At 42.1% G+C, this 17,204-nt stretch overlaps 1 protein-coding gene across 1 annotated transcript in view; it reads right to left on the bottom strand.

Moving 5' to 3' along the window:
* Window positions 1–13,532: 13,532 nt before the first annotated feature.
* ANTXR2 (ANTXR cell adhesion molecule 2) overlaps window positions 13,533–17,204 on the bottom strand; it is a 122,017-nt gene continuing 118,345 nt past the window's right edge. The window contains exon 17 of the mRNA XM_065634277.1: window positions 13,533–15,399. Coding sequence (XP_065490349.1) covers window positions 15,361–15,399 — 39 coding nt within the window. The 3' untranslated portion in view covers window positions 13,533–15,360. The remainder of the gene's footprint in view (window positions 15,400–17,204) is intronic.

Raw genomic sequence — 17,204 nt, 5'->3', positions numbered from 1 at the left:
CAGGGAAGAAACCAAACTTTATGTGGACCAGGAAGCATTTTGCAGCTTGTTTCCGTGCTTGGTCCCCTGCGTGATGGTGCTGCAGGGGGGTGGCTGCGTGACTGTTATTTCCTAACAAGGAGAAACACAAAGCACTGGATTTTCTGACCTATTTTTTGCAGGCAGGAAAAATAGTTACAGAGCTTGGCTGGGATTTATGACGTGCTGTGGCTACTGCGTCCTCCTTAAAAACTGATTATGGCAATCTAAAATATTTCCTAATAAGTGCAATGACCCCCAACTGCCATCAGTCCCCACACTCACTTTTGCCATCCGCTACCAGCAGCATTTAGGTGATGCAGAGAATGGTTTACACAAATCCTGCAGAATCTGTTCTACAGAGTTTCTAACTACAAAGTGAAAACACTTTGATAAATAGGAGCAAGTGCATTGTTAGTGAGGCCGGCAGGGCTCTGTGTGCAGAGCTGCTGAGCCTTGGGGAAAGGATATGGAAGAGTTCGGTCCTGCAGAAGAGAAGGAGAATTTGAGTGTCAGCTGGGGGACTTGGGTGCTAAACAATGACCCTGAGCGATCCCACCCCTGCATACTTGGTGGTTTGTGAAGAAATTTCAGATTCTCCTAGGAAAGCTTCCATGCTGTCAGCCCCTTCCTTTCAAACCCTGGTAACTGGGTCTCAAGCAGCTTATAAATAGCTTAAACCTTGGGTTTTTAAAACTTTAAATATTGCCTTTGGGATTGTATTTGTTCATGTCTTATGCGTGTCCTGGTGGCTCAGATTTTTAGCTTTTTGCTGCAATTTTTGAAGTAATGCACTGTGCAATTTAAAAGCAGCTTTACTTTTTAAGTAGAAAGTGATTTTCTTTAACACTGGGGATTGTGGTTTTATATTTTTATTTTGCATAGTGCAATTCTTCATGCTGTAAGTTAAAGATCTATTGTGATAGGGTGGGACTGAGGCCATGTGATCTCAGCAGCAAGATATAAAAAATCTCTAGATCAGGGCATCCCCGAGCTGCTAACTGAGGCGTGGAAAAGTATGCAGGGAAAATACTGTGTGTTTCCACCAGTGTCATAGTCTTGTGTTTTCGTACTCCTCTTGCTGTGCCTGCCGTGTGTCACTGAGACAGGAAGCTGGACTAGATGGATGTTTGTTCTGAACCATTGCTGCTGGTGTGGTATGTTTTTTGGGTCTCAGTAATAACCAGTCTGTATAACTTAGAGTATCAGAGGTGATGGAGCAGTCTGTGAGCTCAGTCTCCTGCCAGAGCACTTGTCATCATCTCTCTCCTCCTTCTTTCACTCAGTAGACAGCAATATATCTTGTTATATGGTATTTAGAGGAAGTAGGTTAACTATGCCTTGCTATAGAAGGGCTTTCTGGTTAAAATGTAACAGGGATCTCTATATCAAGCATAAGCAATGGTCAATAGTAGATACCTGTAGTAGGGCTGACACAGAAATCTTCTTTATAAAAAGGTCAGATAGTATGGGGAAGATGCTGTGATATGTCATTGCTGCTATTTGGTTTATAAAGAAGAGTGGCTAGTTCCCTGGGTTTATTAGCTTTGCTGGCAGCGAACAGATGGGTGTACGCCTTTTTGTGCCATGCTACTTGTTCATTAATGGCATTTTCCAGCTGAACAAGAGACCTCATTCCAGTTCAGCTGTTTTGTGGCAAGTGGACTGAAGAGTTAATCTTGGAGAAGGGGGTGCAGTGCCCCAGTGAATATGTGCTTGGCTGTGGGGCCGCGCGTCCCTTCAGATTCTTCCAATTCTGAAACAAATTGCTGGAGCCCCAAGTAGTTTTAAGCAGTTTTAAAGTTTTCTGTAGCCCCTAGAAAGCCAAGGGCATCTGCTCACAGTTCTTATTTTAAGTGCGTGTTGACAAGATCTTTACATGCTCAGTTGTCTGTTTGCTGCTGATTTCTTGCTTGCTTGAGGTGAACAGTCACCCTACCTCACCCTGCCTGGTCATTTTGGGCATGCTAGAGGCCCTTCTCACCCCTGCCCTGATGGAGACAGACATCTGGTGGGGTTCCTGCATTACAGCTGGTTTCCCGCTCTGTCAGGGCAATCGCTGCCACACAGCTCCTCCGTGTGCAGCAAAGGGGCAACGCTGAGCCAAAGGTAGCACTTTGGGCACAGAGAGGGGGACAGCTTCTTGCCTGAAAAATAGTCAGCGCGTTCTTTCTCCTCTTAATGCCGCCGATGTGAAGAAGAAGACAGCATCACGCAGATGGTTTTGCGAGTATTTTCTGAAGCAGCTTGTGTGTGAGCCCTGGGAAGGCCTGGAGCAGCAGGTGTATGCAGCAAAGCTGTATCTTGTGGCTGTTCTTCCAGCTCTCCTTTATTTATGTGTTGGGCTTCACCAGATGATCTTCCCAGCTATGATGACAACACTGTATTTCTTCCCCAAGATGTTTCAGTGGCAGTGCAGAGCAGTGAATGCCTGGTGGGGTGAAGCAGCACAACCCAAAGGTTCCTAGAAGCCTCTCTTGATATCTGTTTTCCAGGTACTTAACTTAATCTATTGCTTGGGCGTTTACTTTTTGCTACCCTTCACAAGTTTAATACAGCACTGATCTTCACATCTTCCAGTTATTTTTAGCTGTTAATACTCAAGACTTGCTATCACTGATAACAAAATTACCAAGACAGTTTTTCACCAAGTAAAACTCTAGGTATGATGAAACCTCTCTTGTTCATTCACCTGCTGTCACTCTTGAGTTAAGGAAACCAGTCATCATAAGAGGACAACGTGTACTTGAGTTGCCACACAGTCGTGCCTGAAATGCTGTGATTAGTCCTTCCTGTTTATTTCTGAGGAAATTGTGGTAACTCGCTATTCCTTTGTATGTGTTTTGGAGGAGATGAAGTTTAAATAGCCCAGAGATTTTGGCAATATCACGTGCAGTTTTAGGAAAAATTATACCATGCTCTAGGCAAAGTTTTCATCAGTGAAGGCAGCTCATGATAATGAGAAATTAGATGATAGAGAACAAAAACGGATATGGAGAAGATAGCGGGGGGGGCAGTATTCTATACCGTTGTCTCTATTGTGCACATAAACGGAGTAAAAATAGTCCCATGTGGTTTCATTCATCCTGCTTATAGTATTGCTGGGCAGCACCTGCTCTGCAGCCTCCCAGCTGGATCCTGTTGGAGAGCTGTGTTCCCTGTCGTGCTGAGGGAACGGAGCTCCCCTGCCTGAGCCAGCACACAGGGATTGGTGTCTGCAGGGAATAAATGCCACAGTCACAGAGTCACTGCATGCGGAAATTTTAGAATAAGGGGGGAGAGCACCAGCACAGCTTCAGAGTTGCAGAGCTTCATGTGCAGACAAACCCCATAAGGCGGCAGGTCCCAAGGGGCACAGTTAGAAAGGAGTTTCTCTGCTTACCCCTGCAACTGGGGCGTCTGCATGGCCCTACCTTCACTTTAACTGCTCAGGGTCCTGGGTGCAAGCTGACGGTTCCTGCCTTAGAGAAGAAATGCCTTTTTCTTGGATTTTTGGGTTAACATATGGCAGGTCACACCCTGTGGAAGAAATAACGTTCTCCTGCTGTAAGAGAATTATGGACGTAGGAGGGTTATGCTGACTTGCTTGGCAGAACGGGAAGCAAATAAATGGGAAGCCTGTGACTTAAGGGACATCTCCACCGTGTTACTGAGCAGGCGGCAGTGGGATGCTCTGAAAAGCACTCTGACAGGCATGGGCTAAAGAGGCACCTGAGCACAGTGATAAAGTGCCTCCTCCCCCAGCTTCATAAAGAAACAGGCTGGAGGCAGAGACATTTGGGAACACAGCCCTGACCAAAAGGGAAGGAAAACAAATGTCAACAGCAAAGGAATTGAAGATGGGCTATTGTAATTCAAAATATATGATCATGTGCCCGTGTTCCTCCAGGCCACAGGAGCTCTTAAGCCTCTGGTTTGAATCTCTAGTAAGTTGATTTAGAAATTTAAAAAATCAAGGGCCTTTTCAACAGGGAGGCTGTGGATGTATGAGGCTTACTTGAGAAGAAGTGTGTCTCTAGGGCCAATTGAGGTACCTGGGGATGACTAGAAGACACCAGAATTCATTGTTTCATCATGATATTATTTTCCTTATATGTTGTCCTTTGGAAAATGTAAACAGGAAAAGTCAGTGTTTAGTGATACTGAGATGCCAGTCTTAGCCAGCTCTAGCATCAGCCATATATTGCGCAATCACAACAACCCACAGTTAAGCCTTGTCTCAGTTTCTTCTGTTCCGTGCTGCTTTCTCCTGCTTTTCGTCAGACAACCACAGCTTATGCTGATGCTCAGAATATGCCCAAATTGCAGGGAAGCATGGCATTCCTCACCAGGTAATGCATTGCAGCGATGGCCAGTGCCAACAACTTTTCTCCTTGGCAAGATCAGCCCTAAGAGAGCGGAGATTTGTGAGTCACTCTCACAGAACCACTCCCAGCCTGCTGGCCATTGGGGCTGCATCATTTAACCAAAAGTCAGCTCTGTCCCGTTAGCATCAGCGGGCTGTGTCCCCCCATCCCTCACAGCCCCTCCTTTTGCAAGCCCCTCAGCCAGGGTCTGAAGTGACCCTTCTAAAAAACAGGTGACCTGCACCAAATTCCAGCCTGTGCAACAGGATCCTTTCCACTCCTGAAAACAGTTGAGCTCATAGGGGGTAATTTTCAAGAGCTCTTAGCACCAGTTTGGCTGTGGGCTGATGTCAGTGATAAAATCCCATTTATTTTCAAGCTGTGGCGTTAAGCTTTGGTGAAAGTTTCTGAAAATCCTGCATGAGGCAGTTTTTCATAAACACCCACTGACAGATTGTTAGGATGGAGAAGGGAAAGGGAAATCTCTGCGCTGTGTGACTCCCTGGAGTCGCTGCCTTTCAGCCCTGTCCTTCAGCTTGCTTTTGGGAGGGCAGGTAGCATGTAGCATGAGGTGGGGGTGCAGATTTGGCGAATTGGGCTGGCAGGGGAACTCGTGCTGTCCTTCTAGCCTAGGAGTGGTGGGAGCTTCCAGAAGAGACTGAAGGCAGCTCCAGAGGTTCAGCGGCCAGAGTGTTATCTCCCTGCACCTTACATTGGTAACCTGCAGCTCTGCTCCACTGAACCTCATACAATGCCATGGCAAACCCTGGCACCAAGCGCAAGTTAAAAAGTTTTCCATGAGGAAGCAAAATACCAATGTTTCCTTATGTGCAGGGAGAGAGGCAGGTTTTCTAGTCTGAAATCAACTCTGAAATCTACATTCACTCTCTTTAGCAGCTGGTTTGGATTGGGACCATCTCCTATGCCATCTGTTTAAAATGGGATTGTGTGGGATTTTTTTGCTTCCCTTGGGAAAACCATGCGGAATAGGAAGGTAAGAGGGGGAGTCGACATGCCCCTCATGTGCTCAGCAAGTGACTTACCACATGACGCAGCGTTGGGTGGCACGCACAGGCTTGTGAACCGTGTAGCTGCACCACAGCATGCAGGCTTTGTAATTCTGCTGGTACAGCGATGGGAGCCAGAAACAGCGCCCTGAACTCCTCTCATTCCACCACCAGCCATAAGGAAACTGCACATCTACCTGTGAGCCGAGAGCAGCTGAAATATGGAAATAGTTCCCTGAAATGCAGCTGTGGTGGCTACACATGGGAAAGCTGCCTCATCTCTGCTGTGCCCAGAGTTAACACAGAATGGGGGAAAAGTGGTGTTTCCTAAAGAGTGTGGGAGCTTCCGAGTAGTTCTGGCCTTAGAGATACTTTGTATCATTGCATGAAAGAAGAAGTATCATTGCATGAAAAAAAGTATCATTGCATGAAAGAAAAATTACTCTTTCATCAGACTGGTGTGTCTCTGCCTGTTCCTGTTGCCCTTGATGTTTTGTTTTTATCTCACAACTTGATGACTCAGAATTTGTATTTGTCGCTATGCACATGCACAAAGTGTCCTGCTGCTGTGCGATACGTATCTCTGAAAGCTGAAGGAGTTAAACTGCTTTCAAATGGGCCTATTCATGCTAATAGAGTAGCTTGGAGCTGGTCCAGCAGGCAGACACCTGGGTATTATTCGAACATCTGACACCCCTAGAGAACCAGAGCCTTGATGAGCTTTATAGACTAACAGAAATCTTGGAAAAGAAAGGGGGCTTTCCATAGAAAATGGATTTTCAGGGCCAGCTGAAGGACACGATGTTCAAGATCATTGCTTTAAAATAATTTCAGACAGAGTTAATGTGAGGCAAAGAAGAAAAGAAAACCAGAGACAGTGAAAGGATAATTAATTCTGAGTTTGAACTGCAATTTGAAAGAGCTATATTGTGAAGTGACCCTTTGCCAACTTATATCTGAAATGGCTCTTCTTATAAAACCCTTTTACGGGTGAAATGTAGTGTTGTTTTATTTTTATACCATATATTTGTTCTCCTGTAGTATTATGGAATCATCATGAATTCAAATCTTTCATAGAAGAGACAGATGTCACAAGGGGGTCCTACAGCAAGCCACGAGAGCACAGGCACAGCCTTTGATGCAGCAAAGTTCTCTCCAGAACCAGCCCAAGTTTCCCTTGGTCCTAGCAGCTGGCTGTCCCCTGAGCTCACCTTGAAGATGGTCCTTCATCCTGGCTTCTTCCTCTTCAAAGAACCATAATGTGCACCTTCGCCAAGATAAATTTTGCAAAATACATTCTTTGGCCATTCAGCCATCTCTTTGGGGAGCTACAGTGTGCCCAGTACCCCAGGTGTCTCATCCCTTAAAGCTGCTTTTCTCTAAGGCAGCTTTCAGGTCCAAGTGAGCATATGTCAATAGAGAAGGCTGTCTGATCCAACCTCATCTACCTACTGCATTTCCTCGATTTCTAGTACATTTTGCACAACATTTTTCCAGAAGCTTAGAAATGCTTTTTGCAAGGAGATGTTCCAGTGACTGAAGCCTGTACGGAATGTGACATTTATTACTGGACAATTCCACTATAATTTGAAATACATATATTTCTGGCCTACTTATTATTCTGCAGCTTACAGAGGAACCAAATAAAATGCATCAGGGCCAGAGCTCTAATGAGATTCACATTTTGGACATCGCATCAGTACAATAATGCATTTCACACTGTTGTTTCCTAATTTGCCTAATCAAATAAAAGGAGATCAAGCATTACATAGCCCACCCTCCCCATTCCAACAAGGTAACACCGAACGCATCAGTTTTGCAGTTCAATTAATTTTCCCTACACAGGTTGGCTAAAGCACATAATTTAATCAGCATTTTGCATTTCTGTCAATAGACACAATATATTCCGGGTGTTGACAGTACCCTGAGCAGATGTCCCGAGTACCAAGGAATTTGCTGAGTGCATGGATAACATGGAGAGGTTTTTGGAAGGATTGAAGGCATCTTGGGATGCTGCATTAAATGCTTCCTGTTGCATTGGTATGTTGTAGTGGTACAGGTTATCTGCTTTAGTATTCAGCTGATTGGTAAATAAAATGCTTTGCTGTAGCACTGTGGTTCCTCTGTGCTGTAAGTAGTTTACTCGGGGAGTAAGGGAGGTGGCTGGTGCTCAGCCAGATGTCCAGGGCTAGTGTGGTACTTGGCTTCTGAAACCTTGAGTAAATGCTAAAGCAAGTGATTTGGTCAAGGAGGAATCTCTCCATGGCTGATTCCAGTCCTGTAAGTGAAATACTGAACTAGACAAGACATGTACTTTGGGTACATCTGTTTCTCTAAAGATATCTTAGAAGCAGCATGATGTTATGAAAAAGTTTTCATCTTCCAGTTACCACAGGAGACTGCTGAGGAGTGCCCAGAGGCTGTCAGGGCCGGTGCCCTCACTAAGTGGTCACCTCAGTAAGTCCTCAGCCAGCAGGCAGCTGGGGATTAAAAAAAAAAAAAAAAAAAGTTTGCCACATTTAAGCAAGCATGTAAGAGTGAAAAATGAGTGTCATCAAAGGCGACTAAGGTACTAGAGTCCATCTGAAGAGTTTGTAATGAGCCAGTTCTCTTTCTGATCTCTGATACCCACTAAGAGAACTGTCCTACTGAGCGTCCTAAACAGCATTGCAGGTAGCCAAACACTGTACTGTCTGATCCACTACACAGAAAAAGGCAATTCTGCATGTATAAGTTGCGCGCTTAAATTTGGCATCCTCCTCTTGACTGTAGAGCAAAACTGAGAACTTCAAAGTGAGCCGCAGTGTTGTTGCCATTGCAAATCCTTATCTCCTAAAAGATATTGGAGAATTAAAAGAAGAATCTGACATTACATTTTTTTTAAAGGAAAACCAACTAAATGGGTTGGGTATGGGGTTTTGTTGGAATTCATTGTGATTTAGGAACAGCATTTCAGTGCTTGTGATATAACAGCAAGAGCTAAAAATAGTAATATTAATAAAACCCCCCGAAGTATAAAAAATGTTTTAGTTCTGTTTCCCAGGAGATTTGTCCCCAGATTTCATTCTGCTGTAGAGCACATCAAAGTGTTCCTGTGCAGGTGGGATTTCGGCCTCAAAATGGTGTATTTGTTCCTAGTTGTGTTCATGAGACGTTGTGTAGTTTCTTTTAATCACCTTTGGCAACAGCACTGGTCACAGTGCATGCCAGATAGGATAGGTTTGTGCTGAAACAGGCATCAGAGACCCAATCCTTAAGGAAGAAGGGTCCAGTCCTACAAACACTTGTACTTCAGTGTTGCTTGAGTAAAGACTCAATTTCAGCATGTGGTCCAGGTAGCTCCACAGAAGGCAGCAGCTATAGCCTTAGAAACCCAGCTGAGAGCAATCCTATGGATTCCAGTTTGGGAAAGTAAGCTCATTTACAAAATAAGGCAGAACAAGCAAATGAAAAAAAAAAAAGAAAAAGTGTGAATTAAATAATATGACTTTGGTGCAAACATGTAGATCAACTGTTTGCTTTTCCATAGGATGCAGAGCCATCCTTGTAGCACGGTAAGAATCATTGTAAGTTTACTGCCAAAAAAAGAAATTTAAAAAAATATTTTGTATCCAAAGTTCCTCATTATATTAAAACAAATTATTGCATCAGAAAATTTACAAGTGCATCACAGGACACACTTATACTGTTAAACAGATGGCACCTAGACAAGACCCAAAAATACATAACAATTTTAATTGAGCCAATGCAAAACAGATTTGTGAAATAAAATAGTACATGCCAGGTCTAATAAGGCTCTTACTAGAAATTTTGACACTAAGCAATTTTTTAATGGCACAAGAGGTATCTAGAAGACGGTCATTAGCAAATGTATCATTTACTTCACTTGCTTACTGTAATCTCTTAAGTTCTTGATCACTACATTTCTACCTGATTTGATTTTTCCTTGGTAGAGTTTGTCTGCTTCCTTTTGAGATCTGAGGTTTGCTATTTTAACGATATCATTTTCAAATTCAGCTCCCTGGGCTGGACCCTTTTCTCCTTGCTGAAGACAATGACAAAACCTCCTCATCCCCTTTAGCAGTCTCAAAAGAAAATGTTTCTATCTCAGAATCACAGAATCATTTTGGTTGGAAGAAAACCTCTGGATCATTGAGTCCAACCATAACCTAACTCTGGCACTAAGCCATGTCACTAAGAACCTCATCTATGCATCTTTTAAACACCTCCAGGGATGGTGACTCAACCACTGGGCAGCCTGTTCCAGCGCTTCTCAACCCCTGTTTCTATCTTGCAACACTTGAACTTGGCTTTGACAGCAGATGACCTTGTTATTTATTCCTGTTCTGCTGGTAGTGTCAGGCTGAAATTTTCGACATGGAAGGAACATTTAATCTTTCTGTGGCACCTGCCACCAAGCAAACCTATGTCTTTTAAGAAGGAAACCTCTGCGCCCCTGCAGGCTGCTGTAGCAGGCAGGGTCTGCAGAGCCTGTTGCTGGCGTTCCTCAGAGGATCCTCTTGCAATCAAGAAGTTCCAGTGAGCTAAAATCTAAAGACAGATGGTGACGGCACCTTCACTGCTTCCCAATGAGCTAGAAAAATGAAAACTGTTGTGCAGAAGGCCAATGTTAGTTTAGTCACGAGATAGCTGTGTAAAATGTGTATTTTTCCCACCTGGAAAAAACAAATTCATAGCACTCCATTTCTTCACCCTTCCCTGCAGCCTGAATTGTGACAAATAAAACAGACAGTTCTCCCACAGCTGGAAAGGGATGTTTTTTCTAAAATGGCAGAACACAAAATTCCCTAGTCCCTTTCTATGTGCAGGGAGGAAAAGCAAAAGGTAAAACCTACCCTACTTGTGGCTTTCACCTTTTTTTTTTTCCTGTAGTACATCAACATGATTTGAATTGTAAGGACATGCTTAAAAGTGAAAACAATGAACAGTGCAGTCTTATGTCACCATGAATTTTGAAGAGGCTGGATAACTGTGTATTCATAGTCTATCAAAATTACGGGAAAGAATGTAAACATGACTTGCATGACGTACCATTTACTGAGACCAGTAAAAAATAACCTTATCTTTTGCTTAAAAAATCCCAACACACACAAAAAAACCAAGACACCATGTGCAGGAGTTTAGGATTGTATCCACAGTGCGGATATGTTAGAACATTTTAATATGATGACATTAAGTAAACATCAGTGTGTAAAATGCAGAGTTGTGATGTCGCATTAAGGACGATTAGAAGAGATGTGGCACAGTAATTTCCTGCAGGAAAAATACCAGCATGAATTTATACCAGCCAGCCCAGGCATTCATGCAATGCTTGTGACTCGGAATGAACCTGCATCGTGGCACTCAAGAAGATTCCCCTACCTTTCATTTTAGACAGATCAGCCTGACCTGTCTACTGTAGTTTAAGCCCAGCAGATTAATGTTTGATGAAGGCTGTAGTTCATGTTAAATTAAAAAACAACTGAAAGGGAACACTTAAAACATCATTTTTATTTCATATTAACTCCAGCCAATTAACTTGTGCTATTATCAAAATGTATAAAATAAAACAAGCCTTGTTAAGTTTAGGATATCCTAATGTCCACAATAATGTTTTCTGTTCCTATAAATCCTGCTTTCTGTGTCATAACAGGAGTTCTGCAAAGACTGGTGGTTATTTATGCATTTTGTATATCACTCTTTAGGAAAAAGAACAAAAAAATTCACCAGTGAGCTTCTCTTGCTGGTGATACTCTCCTATGTGGTGAGGTATGCATTCTGTGTCTCAGCATGATCAAGTAAAAGAAGCATCAATAAATCCCTTAAAAATGGAGAGATTATGACAGAGTGCTGTTTGTGTCTCATGCAGACCCAGTTTTGTTTAAACAGCTTGCCTGCAAACAGCATTTGCAGACATGTAGAATTACCAGGGAACCAAGCATAAAACCAGTGAAACCAACTTTCCATTTTCCTAACGCTTCAGATTTTTCTGCTTAGTTATACTGCATCTGAAACAGATTTCAAAGTAGCTGGTGGCATCTGGGTGGGAATCCATTTAGATTTTATTTCTTGTCCCCTGGAATTGATACTTGCTTCACTGTAATTACTTTGCATCGTGTTGTACATCCCCAGTATCTTGTCAGCGCGCTGTTGTTGTGAGCAAGGTGTGTATCATTTATAAAGCTGGTATTGAGGCAGAACTTGTAGTTCAACTATAATGAAAGCAAATCAATGCTGAGCATCTGTGCAATATGAGGCTTTGCAGGTAAGTGAAATAACACATCATTTAGGAGAAAAATTATTATCACCTCTCAAGGCATTTTTAAATTGCCAAGCCACAGAATATTTTAAGGTTTATTCTTTTCTTTGCTCTGTGTAATCTTCATGTTTACAACATCAAAAACCCAAGCATGTTGTTTTTGAAGTGCATGTTCCGTACCCCCTGTTCCCTTTAGAGACCAAACCAGAGCATCCCAAGTGCTGATTACAGGCTCATAGTGCCATACAGGTGGGTTTATTTGTGGAGTTTGCCTCAGAATGGCAGTCTTGCCGGCTGCTTACTGGGGCCATCACAGCTAACGGCTCACTTGGCACAGAATGGAAACCCAGAGCACATGTTCCTGGAAAACTCCGCGCCTTCTTGAGAGGAGAAACTTCTCTGAATATATGTTCTTTCTCTCATAATTTGGGAGAGATCAGAGTTTTCCTAAACCAGTTTAACTTGTCAAGGGTCATGCCACCCAATGCCTGCAGTTGCTTTGTAATTTATATTTTAAAGGCATTTTTGACATGGAAATAAGATACTGAAATAAGAGCAGGGATCTTGCTAAAAAATAATTTCAGACTATGGTGTTTATAGTGCTAAGTAGAAAGCTTTCTGGATCATTTTGGTGCTTATTTAATTTTTCAAGAGACTGTTACTGATCTTATGCAGACTAAAATAGATATAAACAAAGTTATGAGGATGTGGCCTTTTTGAAAGGAGATACCCAAAGTCTTAAACCATGCTAGGAATGTATTATCTTAAACCCACCGATTGTGGTTTTCTCAAGCATTTTGAGCTCTTGCGCCAAGGATATTTTATATTGTGTCATTTTGAATCAGTAGATTTTGAAGTATTATTACGCTTTATCTCTTACCCCCCAAATTATTTGTGACAGATATTCCACACTGTATAATAATGAAACTCTTAGGATATTATCTTCAACTAAATGAAAAGTGTAACATACTGTAGAATCATGACAATTAGAAGGGAAAATCAATGTAGATACCTGAAATATGTTTTTGCTTGGTATCAGCCACTCGGTGAAAAATTGTGTGTTCCGCAGTTTTTAATGAATATGAATAGACAGAGAGGAGAAAATATTATTGATAGATTTATGTTTCTGTGGCTCCGTTTGTTGCAAATATTCTTTGAGAGACAGCACATACACGTGAGGGAAAATAATCCTCTTCAACTGCATTTTTTCCTGTTATGCAACATACTGCTCAATATGAAAGCTGACAATTCCAGAGAGATCGCAAAAGAAGTGTTGCATTTACATTAAAAATGGAGGAAAAATAAGTAAAATGGAGCAGAGTTTATTTTAACTCTGTGTCTGATGAGATCAGTGTTTCTGCCTGTACTCCCTCAGTATCCTGGAGTGGTGCAGAACCTCATCTATGTCCTAGAAAACCTACCTAATTTTGGTTCTCCATCTCAAGTTAAGCTGGAGAGTACACAGAGGTTAAATCAATGGCCTGAAATAAACCAAAGACTTGTTGGCAGTTGGGCTTTGTGGATAAAACCAGCCTTTTGTACGCAACTGTGTTAAAACATCCCCAACCAACGGCCAGTGGTACAGAACTGCGATCACGCTCCACGCAGTAGCGACAAGCAATCTCTGTGGGCACTTTATTGTTCTCGTTACGTGACTGATGCTGCATACTGTACAAGCCAGCGTCTGACACATTTTCAGTTGCTGTAGAAGAGTCAGAAGCCCCCGAGTTAGGCTGTGACAGGAATTCTAGGCACGCCACGTGGTGCCACAGGAAGGTGGTTCATCTTCTGAAGCTGACATCAAGGGTGACCGCATAGCTGGCAAAATGAAGGTGTAAGTTGGGAAAAGGATGGGGAGGCTGGAGAGGAGAAGAAGAAGGAGGAGAAAATGAACACTGAAACTTCAGATAATAATTTTATTTATAGTCTAATGTGCACACATGGCTGTTGATGAAGCTACCAGTAACATAAATAAACTCAAGCAAAAAACGTAAGCGAGTGGATATATGTAAAGGCTTCTTTGGGCAGTGCCATGAATTTGGACATTGACCAAAAGAATTATTTATGTCCCTTGCAATTTCAATGAAGAGCACAAAGCAGATAATTAGACCAGGATGCTTCACATTGCTCTTTCCATCTTGCACACATTCATGCCCACCAAATGTGAAATGTTCGCCTTTTCCCCTCCAATGTGATGGTTGTTGAACTTATTTTTAGTGTCATTTGATAAGCCTCCCTGCTCGCAGAGAGACATCCCACTGACCCAGCCACTGGTCATTGTCTATACCAGTTCCCATCAAAGCGGGCGCGCTTTGTCAGGTTTCGACTCGAATATCCATTTTGCATCTGAAGTACAGTATCGAAAGTGACTGGATCATTTGAGCCTTTTTCTTCAGCTGCTCCCTCCTTCCTCCCCCACAGTGTTTCCGCTCACGCTAACATAATTTGGCATCGTCGACGTGACACAACACTGGTTTTTCTAAAAAATTATAATTCATACATTGTCAATGTTTTGTGATGGCTGGTGCTCCTGTAAATTTAATTTCTAAATTGATGGAAGGAGGTCTTTTTCCACTGCAGAATTTTAACCAATGCTTGGTGCCCCCTTGAAAACCGAGTAATGCACATACAGTAATAGGTCATTCAATGTCAAAAGGCATAAAAAAGATGAGCAAAATCTTCACAGGCTGCTGCTTGCTGTTGCCTTTAATTATATTAATTAAACTTTGAAATTCTCATGCAAAGAGAGTTGCTGGCTTGTGACTCTGAAGAGCCCTTGGAGATTCGGGGGCGGGGGGAACCCTGAGATACCAGCTTAGTGGCTACCGCTTATTTAATCTTTAAAAAAAAAAAAAAAGCCACCAACATAAGCCTACTACTGCTAGGTATGTTTGTAGATGATGATGTTTTATGCGCTACTGAACTCTGAATGCAGGAAAGGGGAAAAACCACCAGCCACAGTGTCAAGGTCTTGAAGCATCAGTCCCTCAAACTCCGCTCAAGATCTCTGGTTACAGGCTGTCTTCCCGTGGAATAACGCTCTATTAATTTTCTTCCTGTCCCGGGTGCCTCATGAAAGAAAGGTGTCTTCAAAAACTAAAGGGCAAAGTCTTGCTTGCTACCAATACCTTGAGGCATCCTGTCCACATTTTGTCATGCGTGTGCACTTTTCAGTGTTAGAATGACAAGATTTTCAGTCAGAAGCTTCCCGTAAGGCACGATGCGATAAGAGACTCGGAAGGCTTTTGTGATCTGACATGGCTGTAAGGCAGTCATCTCTAGCAGTTGCTTAGCCTGCTAGGAATTTTTATCCTCTGCCTTTGGCTAGTGGTCCCTAATTAAATAATAAGTGCCATCTTTGCATCTCTACTAAAAGCACATTAGGTCCTGAGAATTTGTAGTCCTTAAAAAACTAGAAAATTACAAAAATCGGAACACATCATCATCTTTGGTTGTCTGTATTCTCCCTTTGGTGTTCTACAAAAGCATAGGCATGCAAGTCAATGCTTCTCTTCTTGTCGCTGTTGCAAATCACTGAGTATTAACATACTGGGGTGAAACACATGAGCTTGGTGCAGCAGTGCCGGCTCCTGGAAGTGGGGAATGCAGAAACCATCTAAGTTCAGGCTTGAAGATGGTCCAAGAAAGGCGAGGAAGTGCTCGGTTCTCTCTGCTTGGTTGAAAAGTGGCAATGTGGCTGTCTTTCCTCCTTGTATCCTCTTCCCTTCCTTCACTGAGATTGAACTCGGGTGAAGTTGATACATCGGCCCTGAGGGGAGGTGGGAAAAGACAGAAGCTCTTATTGGCGGAGTAATAAATGCAACCGAAATTTTCAAATGCTGAATATTATATGCTAGAAGAAGACTGTAATTTAAATTCAGATGCTTATGAAAATAACATACCCATGAAAAACCTTGTACAAATTAATGGAAATTACCCAGAGTAAGGCGCTACATTTGACTTACAAATTTATTATGTTAGGAAAGCAGCGATGACACAGAAGACACATTTTGAACACTCTCAGGTCTTCTGTGAGGATAATTTACAAATTCTGAGTAACTCTAGTGAGCAAACTCAAACCTGTCTCAACATGGAAAAGGAAGACCACAGCAAAGAGAGATACATCTCCCTCAAGCCAAATCCTCACGCAGTGCAGCACAGATAGATGTAACTGTTAGTTAGCAGAGCTACTGCTGATTTGAAATTTTATTTTATTAGCAATAACCCAAGCTCTGCATCTATAAAATCTGTTCTTATGCACTTAAAATCACTGTGCACCAAAAGGAAAACCAGTTTCTCTTGGTGTCATACTCAGGTAAATACTACTCTCCCATAAATGGTCCCAGATTAATCTTGACAGCTTTTGGTGTCGCTGAACATGAAACAAATCCACTAGCAAAAATCATGACCTTTTTTTATTAATTTGGGATAAGCAGTGAAAAATTGCCAGTCACTTCATGGAGCTTATTTAAATGCCCAGACTCCAAACTGATGATCAGTTTTGGAAGCAGGCTTTGCTCTCAGCACAATAGCTCCTCTCTTCAAACAGCTCTTCTGGCCATAGCCGTGATACCTTTTCTTTCTGTGATGGAACAAGACAGCTTACATCGAGCCTTTGTTCAGGACTTCTCCACTCAGAGAAAGTAATTCTCCAAGATATTACATGGAAGTATTAGGTACTTGTATGAAAACGCATTGGGTATGATTAGTGAACACCAACCACTATTTAATGTTTTGGTGTGAGGTTCTTAATTACAAAGTCTCTCCATTTGAGTGGGCTGTGTAACATAAAATCTATTATAAATGGTTCTCTCTGTCCTGTGTGGGAGATGTTCAAAGGTATGTAGGGGTGCAGGTTTCACAGAGTTTACAGGGACTTTACTTGAAAGTCTCCTCAAAGCAAAAAAAGCTGAGCCTGTTTTTTGTTCTCTGTCCCTTTCAATTCCTGTTTGTGGACTTTGAAATTCTCCTGTCTATGAAGCAATTTAGAAGAGAACTTCTAACGATGATAGCAAGTTAACTTCTAGTTTTGGAATAGGCAGCTGGGCTTAACCTTTGAATCTATATTTTCTTTTTAAAGATGCATGGTTGCAGGGAAAATTACTGATTTCTTCTTAAATGTGGCATTATCATAGGAAATTAGAGCTGAATTTCATGTTCGTTTCATTTATTTATTTTAATATTATTATTTTATTTATTAATATATTATTTATATTTATTTTTTTATTATTTCATTTACTATCTAAATGTTTTACTGGTTAAGAGCGCAGGTGATTGCACACAGTGTTATTTGGCATTATTGGCAAGTCTCAGCTGGCAACTGCCCTTGACTGGCATGGAAGGGGCAGTGTTCTGGTGCAGGAAGATTTTTCCTGATACTCTTCTAATGATTCTACTTCTGGCAACTGTATGATCAATAGAAGAGTGGTGAATAGGTGGGTACAGTAGTTGTAGTAACTTCTAGCTGCTACCATCTGTTATTATAAATGCAGAAGAGATGCAAAGAGATTCCTTTAAAGGCAAACTATAATACGCCTGCACATCCTTATGCGCCTTTCCATTTGCCTTGTTTTG

This window comes from Caloenas nicobarica, chromosome 4 (genome assembly GCF_036013445.1).
Source record: "Caloenas nicobarica isolate bCalNic1 chromosome 4, bCalNic1.hap1, whole genome shotgun sequence".
Classification (NCBI taxonomy): Eukaryota; Metazoa; Chordata; class Aves; order Columbiformes; family Columbidae; genus Caloenas; species Caloenas nicobarica.
Note: the sequence above shows the minus strand (reverse complement) of the source record. Positions and strands in the feature narration are given on the sequence as shown.